This window comes from Sinocyclocheilus rhinocerous, unplaced genomic scaffold, assembly GCF_001515625.1.
Source record: "Sinocyclocheilus rhinocerous isolate Xijiao unplaced genomic scaffold, SAMN03320098_v1.1 scaffold760, whole genome shotgun sequence".
Taxonomy (NCBI): domain Eukaryota; kingdom Metazoa; phylum Chordata; class Actinopteri; order Cypriniformes; family Cyprinidae; genus Sinocyclocheilus; species Sinocyclocheilus rhinocerous.
In genome coordinates, this window is record NW_015667422.1 from 347,440 (window position 1) to 357,544 (window position 10,105).

Below are 10,105 nucleotides of genomic sequence, written 5' to 3' on the forward strand. Positions count from 1 at the left end.
GTATACATTCAGATGTACTTCTGTATATTACGATTTACATTTAGATATTCAGATTTACATTAATATATTCAGATTTACTTCTATATATTCAGATTTGTATCTATATATTCGCAGTTATAACTGTATATTCACATTTTAAGTTTATATATTCAGATTTACATTTATATATTCAGAATTTGCATAATTATTTCCTGTTTGGTGCCTCATAATATATATGTGTGTGTGTGTGTGTGTGTGTGTGTGTGTGTGTATATTTCATGTAGTTGGAAAGGCAACTTTTCTCATTCTCATTTTGAAGTAAAATGCACAGTAAACTTAGTTTATTTGAAGTACTAAATAAACTAATAATACAATTATAAACTAATAAAGAATAATAAAATCTATATGACACATTTAAAAAAAAATACAAAAATACTCAACAAAATTAATAAAACTTTAAATTTAAAGTAAAAAAAGAAAATATAATAAAGACTAATTCAAAATATTAACAAAACTATAAAAGAATATCAATGATAATAAAATTATAAAAACATCTCACAATCTTGTGTGTGTGGTATGGCGGCTGGTAGAAAGAATGATGTCTTATTATCAAATATTTAATAAATTAAATACTTATTTGTAATTAATATGTTTATTACATTTTTAATAAGAATCATCATCTTCATTATTATTATTTGTATAAATAACTTCTATTGGTTTAATAATAATAATAACTGAAAATTAATATTTTATTTATTTAATAATAAATGCCACTTTTCTCAGCTTATGAGTCCATTTCTACCAATAATTGAGAATTGTAGTCATTAAGAATTTGTTTTGCTTTGTCCAAAGTTTGCTTGAATGTGTTCTAGATCATTAGATTGCTTGAAAGCCCTGAAGCGATGTGATGATGTGTCTGTGATGCCACTGACTGACTGAGGCCTGATGAATTTATATTCGGCTGTATCCTCAGTTGCCCAGTGAGCCGCTCAGCAAGACATCAGACAGCTGCTTGGGAAGGATGATCAGATTTGAATCAACAATGCTCATCTTGTTACAAAGATTAATCCGACCAGCCGGTCCTCCGTGGCTCTTATCCACACGCTTCTCACGTTTCACACCGCTCCGCTTTCAGTCCACTCTGAGCCTGACAATCCAGTCTTTTTTTTTTTTTTTTCTCAGAATTCTATGATGAATTGAAAGTTCAAAAGAACAGCATTATTTGAAATAGAACATTTTGTATAATTATAAATGTTTTATGGTCACTTTATTTAAAGGTCCAATTCTCGCCATTAACAAACCATTAACTACAACTTTTGCCTCAAACTCCTAATTTGCTGCTTAGTTAGTAAGGTAGTTGCTAAGTTTAGGTATTGGCAAACCATTAACTACAACTTTTGCCTCAAACTCCTAATTTGCTGCTTATTAATAGTTAGTAAGGTAGTTGCTAAGTTTAGGTATTGGGTAGGATTCGGGATGTAGAATATGGTCATGCAGAATATGTGTTTTATAAATACTAATAAACAGCCAATATGTTAATGATAGGCAAGCTAATAAGCAACTAGTTAATAGTGAGAATTGGTCCCTATACTAAAGTGTTACTGTTTTTATTGTCACTTTTTATCAATTCAGTGCATCCTTGCAGGATAAAAGTAATAATAATAATAATTTGACCATCCACAAACCTTTGATTGTTAGTGTATATTGTAACCTTATTTGTTCTTCTATTTTAGGCTGAGGAGTTCCTTCACCTTCTTGCTCAGTTTCATGAAATGGGCTTCCAGCAGAATGCTATTAAGGAGGTTCTTCTGGTGCATGAGAACCACAGAGAGCGAGCGCTGGAGGAACTCATGACCCGCGTGGCCTGATCCAGTCCGTGTTATGATGCAATGAATTAGCTGTGATCATGGTTTGTGCTATTCACCGGGCTCATATAGCTGTTGCTTATTTATCATATGCTGAACTGTGTTTATTCATTGCGCTTTCTAGATATGTGTTGAGGCCTTGGAGACAAGCACAGTTTGACAGTCGACACCAGAGAATGACTCTAACAGGGGCGATTCTAGGATTTTCATTTTAGGGGGGCTCAGCCCCCAATGAGGGTATAATATATATATATTCCTTGGTTATATTTCTGTTTTTTCTGCTCTCAGACATTTTCTGCTCATATTTTTTATTTTTTGTGTGCTTATGCTGTTTTTCCCTTCGCTCTTGTTTCCACAGCTCCTCCTCTAGCCAATCAGATGAAGAGGGGCGGTGACGTCACTCCAACGCGCCTCATTAGCTGCCGATGCTCAGTGTTCTGTTCACTTGTACAGGTGAAAATGGACAGCTGTCAGCTGGAAAACATCTTTCCATACAGGACACCGTTATATGTGCCTCTTCATCTGATTGGATAGAGGAGGAGCTGTCAATCTAGAACTAGTGGACCAATGATGACGCTTAAGCCCACCCTGATTTACATGAAACTCTAACCGCAACATTTGGAAGAAGAAGCGCAGAACGTGGAAACAAGAGCGAAGGGAAAAACAGCATAAGCATACAAAAAATAGAAACAAACATACAAGTGGGCTATAGCCCCCCTAAAATTGGCCTAGCGACGCCCATGCTCTGTAACAGAAAATGCATTATTTTGTTGCTTTATTTGAAATGTAAACCATTGGTATTTATGTAAAAAAAAAATCTTGGAATTCATACAATTGTTAAACTTTTTAAAATGCATTAAAATTGTTAAGCAATATATATGTATATATGGCCTCTTTAACATCATATTCATCTTTTCAGTTTCTATATGGTGCCTCAACTTACAACATGCTGAAAACCCAAGCTGTAATTTTTTTTTTGTCAGCCAAACCCCTTTGACATAAATTATGTTCTTGAAGTACCCCCTGAGATTTTAAGTTAATATTTCAATTAATTTACAACACATTTGCATATTTACGCTGCTCTGATGTTGGCTAATGGTCAAATGACATGCAGGAAAACAAATAAAATATTTCTTCATTTTTTAAGTTTTATTTTGGTTGTTTTTATTTTGTAATCAAACTATGTATTGGTCAAACAATATATTGTAATTATTTTTGCATATATTGCAATTGTGATTTGAAAAACTGCATTTCATCTCATAAAAGAAAATGGCTCATGCTGCTGCTGAAACATCCAGGCAAAAAGAACAAGGAGACCATTTCAATGATAAAAAATAAAACAATTGTTTTTTGTTTTTTGAACTAATTATAAAAGAATTAAGACAAAAATATAAAGGCAAACAGAACAAAGAGGCCATTTCAGAGATAAAGTTTACATTTGTTTATTATTATTATTATTATATTACCTGTAATTATAAAAATGAAGACAAATATATATATATATATATATATATATTATTGTAATATTACAATTGTACTTTAAAATAAACTGAATGTTTGATCATTATTTGAAATTACTTTGTTACAATACGAAATTTTAATTACATTTATAATTATTACAATTCATTTAGTCATTTTTAATTACAATGCTAATTTTACATTAGTAAATGAAATTATGCAAATTTGCACAGAGCATATGACTAATTAGATTGGACTAATTTTAATTTAATTATAGCACTAAGCCATTCATTGCAATCTGAATTTTGTTTTGATTGCAGCCTCATTTCGATTTTTCATTTTATGGATTTAATTCATTATTAGCTTTTCATCAACTCACAAACCCCCTGCAGTCACCTCACAGACCCTTCTTCGGGAAAGCCTGATGTAATGTATAGAAATATTGCATGTCAGACAACACAGATGTAATACATTTGTTTACTTGCAAATGGTTCAGTTTGTTGCAGAGCTTCAGCAATGTCATCAGTAACCTAAAAAATGTGAAAAAAAAAAGACTAGTCAATATGAAATGTCAGTCAAATATTTGGAAGAAAACCCATATCTAAACAATAATATCCATGTCTCATTGTTCTCATTTCAGAAAAAAAACTGGTGTTTGTGAAATCTGTGTGAGGTCAACACATGCTTTCATTTGTCAGTTTCACTATTTGTGAACATTGTTAAAGTTCCTATAAAATGTTACCTTCAGTGTTAAACAACTGCCAGACATCATGAGCGAATAGCAAGATCCTGCCAAGATCTATAGATACTGTTGTTAGGCTGCCAGAGGTTGGACACAATGTTTTCATTGTGGTAACATGATTAGTTATCAGTGTGTCTCATGTAATGAGTGGACCTTCTACAGTAGTTACGAAAGCTTGCAGGAATGTCTGGATATAATTTGAGTGTTTGAACAGTCAACGAGTCGCCTCACGGTTACATTCTTACCAGTTGATCATGAGGTCATAAATGATTGTATGAATAAAGTATCATTTTTGATGATCATGTTTCTCCTCCCAGCTGATCTTAAACTTTCTCTCACAGTCTTCAAGGATGTGTGCCCTTTCCTTGCGGCCTTGTCTGACCCCGGTGTTTCTGGTATGGATACACCAGGGATTGTTTTACAGATGGCTTGTTTGATATAAAAACAGGAAATGTTTCTATATTTTGGTCTTATGTAGCCATGGCAACATATACTGTAATGACCATCAATCATGTGTAATAGTCGTGAAGATTTTTAGGGCCTGTTCATTTTCCATTAATCACATCTCACTTTTGCCTCCAAGGTCTGTGTTGTTCTGACAGTGTGGGAATAGTTATGTTAATCAGTTAATTGTTAAAAATGGTAATCAGATTTAACACAAATTAAGCTGCAGTTAACTAATCGAATGGACTCGTTAGATGAAGAAAAGAGGCTTGAAATTTGTTAACTAGTTGCACAAAGAACAATGTAGGATTGTTAGGATGTGCCATATGATTTGTTTGGTTTGCATACATAATACTGTTTTATAAAGAATTACTGATAGCCAAAAAAAAAAATAAAAAAATATATATATATTGAACACTTGTTCAGAAAGGATGCATTAAATTGATCAAAAGTGACAGTAAAGACATATGTTACAAAAGTATTTTTCAAATAAATGCTACTAAATTAAAATAAAATGCTATGAAAAAAACAAAAAGTGTCATGGTTTCCACAAAAATATTAATCGGCACAACTGTGTTCAACATTGATAAGAAATGTTTCTTAGCAGCAAATCAGCATATTAGAATAATTTCTGAAGGATCATGTGACGCTGAAGACAATAAAAATAGGAATAACAGGAATAAATTACAATTTAAAATATAATAAATAAAAAACAGCCATTTAAAACTGTAAAAGAACATTTCACAATATTATGCTTTTTCATTGTATTTTTGATTGAATAAATTCAGTTTTAATGAGCATAAGACTTCTTTCAAAAACAAGTTAATTAATTTATTAATGTCCAGTACAAGTGTAAAAGTTTATATATTGGGACAGCAAAAATTATGTGAGGGCAATTCCTTTTTTAAAGATTATAATAGTTTCTACGTCTTGTTTGCAACTTTTGCAACAGGACAAAATTTGTAATGACAGCTGGGAACGTGTTTATTTAATCACGCACATCTAAAAGCAGAAACTTACCTCACTTTTTCTGAAGTAACAATACAAGGGGGAAAAAATTCAAAACCCACCTCCAACCTATCTCTTTTTTTCTGTCAATGAAAATATTTGAGGCACTAAACTAATGTCAGATTAGGAATCCGATGTTACGTAACATTTACCGCTATTATTAATAAACTCAGTCAACACAATGTACAGAAGCACTTGAGCTGAGGCCGGAGGAGATCTCGATTCCATTATCTTTCTTTTGTAAAAGCTCTCTGCTTTGCTTTGGCAGTCTCAAGAGGAACGTCCACATGGAGCCGATTCTTGGAAATCCAGTCATTTGTTTTTTCGTCCTCCATTTATTGTCCTCGATGGCGTATTCCACCGTCGCTCTGCGGTTCACCGTGAACACAGAGTCGCCTCGCACTACCGCAGTAAACAAAGCCCCCTTACTGTTCTCGTACTGCCCCGGCATGGCCGTCCACTGACCTGAGGTCAGATTGTAACAATCCATCACGCATCTCAAAAAATCATCAGATGGCCCGTTCCTCATGACGTACAAATTGTCCCTGTGGGCCACCATGCAGTGTCCGTAACTTTGATGCCGAACGAGTGTTGTGGTTAACACCCATTCATCTCTGTTTGTGACGTACTCATAAATCTCAGTGGCGTCTTTAGGTCTCCAAAGGCAGATGAACAGTCTTCTCATGGCTTTGGCGCAAGCGACGGCGGATGCAGGTCTTGGAAGATGAGCAGCGAAGCTCCAGGTGTCCGAAGAGACTTTGTACTTCTCCACAGAGGACATTACGGTCTTCTCATACTCTCCGCCGATGATATAAAGGTCGCCCACATGGCCGACCAAGGTACAGTTGTAGCGAAGTTGCTGAGGGCTGGAAAATGTGCTCCAAGTGTCTGTAGATACATCATAGCAGAAACCAGTATCCACAACTTTATTGGAAATATCATAGACTCCTCCGACAATGTAGAGCTTGTTGTCTAAAACCGTAACTCCTGCCATGGTGGTGCTGGCGTTGAGAGGCAAGTGGGCGAGAACCTTCCAGTCTTTCTCATCCTCATCAAGATAACAAACGGTCCTCATGAAGTCCTGCAATAGCTTGATGGTCGGCGAATGAGTGCCGACGGTGATGTAGGAACTAGGAACAAGAGACTCTATATGTTCAATCAAATCCTCTGGCAAGCACTTCACGTCTTCTTTGAGGTCTACATACATGTCTCGAATGAACAAAGCTGTGCTCTTGAAGAGCTTCAATAACCCGAAAGTAGCCGCTGTGTGATACATTAGAAGACAGTTGTCTGAATTGATAACATCGATGAGATGCTCAGTTAGGAGATCTATCTGAAGGAACACGGCACATTGGATGGCGTCAACAATTTCGTCAGCGCTCAACATGGGTCTTTCACCATGTATCACACGAAGGGTTACCAGGAAGCCATGTACACTTGGCGCCTGAAGACAAATCTCATCCTCCATGCATTCCTTCATCCCAGATTGGAAAAGAGCTCGAAAGTATTCACAATGCTGCTCCAAGAGGCTTCTGTCCACTGTAAAAACACTTTCACCGAATCTTACTTTCACTATAGTTTTCGTGAAACCCATATTAGGCTGGTAAAGCGTCTTCCTCACGCCGATCTCTGAGCCAGCATAGCTACTCGTCTCCATCAAGTTACCTCCTGCCATTTTCTTCTAGATATACCCACTTCTGCAAAGTCAAACCTGGCTTTGAAGACATTCAGAGCACCACTGACTACCCATGATGTCTTCTAAAGCAAGGCAGATGCATTTGACCAAGTGTGCAGTGTTTGTATTACTCCTGGCAACTACTAGAATAGGATCAGCTATACATAGAAGTGAAAAGTGTGGCAGCATTATGCTGCTAGGAAAGAAATGGCAGATAGCCATCGCTGTAGAGGGCAGCCGTCATCATGGTTATTTATTACCTTTTGTTCTTGGCAGGCATTAAAAGCAGGCTGAAAATTTCATCTTCTCCTTTTGACGAACAGGTGAAATGCCTAAAGCTGTAACAATGGTATGCCTGTAAGGGTCAGTCTTTGTTGTGGGTCAGCATTCCAGGTGAACATGTGACTGCTCAAAATAAAATCTGATTTAAAATAAAAAGACTTAGTAAAGTCATATTTTTACAGAGCATATGTGAACCCAAGTGATAAGAAATATTTCCAAAGCCAATGCCACTGTAAAAAGGCCATGTCTTACAATATGTAAGCCCATAAGTCACTGATTGGTTAAACTCATTTACAAATTCTACAGCAAGGTTGAATTTTTGCGTAGTAATATTTTAATTATAGGTTTTATTTACACAAATGTAAATTTGTAAATACTTGCAGTACATATTGATTAACTCTCCTTAAGTTTTATTTAATATTTGTTAGAATTGCTTTTATATGATTTGGAATGGAAACAAACAGTTGCCGGTAGCCATTGACCCATGGTATGGAAAAAAAATACAATGGGAGTCAATGGCTACCGGCTGTAACGATGGTATGCCTGTCAGGGTCAGTCTTTGTTGTGGGAAAATCTGATTTAAAATAAAAAGACTTAGTAAAGTCGTATTTTTACAGAGCATATGTCAACCCAAGCCCAAATAAGAAATATTTCCAAAGCCAATGCCACTGTAAAAAAGCCATGTCTTATAAGATATAAGCCCACAAGTCACTGATTGGTTAAACTCATTACAAATTCCACAGCAAGGTAGAATTTTTGTGTAGTAATATTTTAATTAAAGGTTTTATTTACACAAATGTAAATTTGTAAATACTTGCAGTACATATACAGGTGCATCTCAATAAATTAGAATGTCGTGGAAAAGTTCATTTATTTCAGTAATTCAACTCAAATTGTGAAACTCGTGTATTAAATAAATTCAATGCACACAGACTGAAGTAGTTTAAGTCTTTGGTTCTTTTAATTGTGATGATTTTGGCTCACATTTAACAAAAACCCACCAACTCACTATCTCAACAAATTAGAATACTCCATAAGACCAATAAAAAAAAACATTTTTAATGAATTGTTGGCCTTCTGGAAAGTATGTCCATTTACTGTACATGTACTCAATACATGGTAGGGGCTCCTTTTGCTTTAATTACCGCCTCAATTCGGCGTGGCATGGAGGGGATCAGTTTGTGGCACTGCTGAGGTGGTATGGAAGCCCAGGTTTCTTTGACAGTGGCCTTCAGCTCATCTGCATTTTTTGGTCTCTTGTTTCTCATTTTCCTCTTGACAATACCCCATAGATTCTCTATGGGGTTCAGGTCTGGTGAGTTTGCTGGCCAGTCAAGCACACCAACACCATGGTCATTTAACCAACTTTTGATGCTTTTGGCAGTGTGGGCAGGTGCCAAATCCTGCTGGAAAATGAAATCAGCATCTTCAAAAAGCTGATCAGCAGAAGGAAGCATGAAGTGCTCCAAAATTTATTGGTAAACGGGTGCAGTGACGTTGGTTTTCAAAAAACACAATGGACCAACACCAGCAGATGACATTGCACCCCAAATCATCACAGACTGTGGAAACTTAACACTGGACTTCAAGCAACTTGCGCTGTACAAATAAACTTGAATTGAATTGAATATTGATTAACTCTCCTTAGGTTTTATTTCATTTTTGTTAGAATTGCTTTTATATAATTTGGAATGGAAACAAACAGTTGCTGGTAGCCATTGACCCATGGTATGGAAAAAAAATACAATGGGAGTCAATGGCTACCGGCTGTAACGATGGTATGCCTGTAAGGGTCAGTCTTTGTTGTGGGTCAGCATTCCAGGTGAACATGTGACTGCTCAAAATAAAATCTGATTTAAAATAAAAAGACTTAGTAAAGTCGTATTTTTACAGAGCATATGTCAACCCAAGCCCAAATAAGAAATATTTCCAAAGCCAATGCCACTGTAAAAAGGCCATGTCTTACAATATGTAAGCCCATAAGTCACTGATTGGTTAAACTCATTTACAAATTCTACAGCAAGGTTGAATTTTTGCGTAGTAATATTTTAATTATAGGTTTTATTTACACAAATGTAAATTTGTAAATACTTGCAGTACATATTGATTAACTCTCCTTAAGTTTTATTTAATATTTGTTAGAATTGCTTTTATATGATTTGGAATGGAAACAAACAGTTGCCGGTAGCCATTGACCCATGGTATGGAAAAAAAATACAATGGGAGTCAATGGCTACCGGCTGTAACGATGGTATGCCTGTCAGGGTCAGTCTTTGTTGTGGGCCAGCATTCCAGGTGAACATGTGACTGCTCAAAATAAAATCTGATTTAAAATAAAAAGACTTAGTAAAGTCGTATTTTTACAGAGCATATGTCAACCCAAGCCCAAATAAGAAATATTTCCAAAGCCAATGCCACTGTAAAAAGGCCATGTCTTATAAGATATAAGCCCACAAGTCACTGATTGGTTAAACTCATTACAAATTCCACAGCAAGGTAGAATTTTTGTGTAGTAATATTTTAATTAAAGGATTTATTTACACAAATGTAAATTTGTGAATACTTGCAGTACATACTGATTAACTCTCCCTAAGTTTTATTTAATATTTGTTAGAATTGCTTTTATATCATTTGGAATGGAAACAAACAGTT

At 35.4% G+C, this 10,105-nt stretch overlaps 1 protein-coding gene across 1 annotated transcript; it reads right to left on the reverse strand.

Annotated features, from left to right (window-relative positions):
- Nucleotides 1-5,466: 5,466 nt before the first annotated feature.
- Nucleotides 5,467-7,299, reverse strand: kbtbd13a (kelch repeat and BTB domain containing 13a). Its single transcript, XM_016545799.1, has one exon. It carries the CDS (start codon nt 7,169-7,171, stop codon nt 5,666-5,668), a length of 1,506 nt encoding a protein of 501 aa, XP_016401285.1. The 5' UTR covers nt 7,172-7,299; the 3' UTR covers nt 5,467-5,665.
- Nucleotides 7,300-10,105: the final 2,806 nt, after the last annotated feature.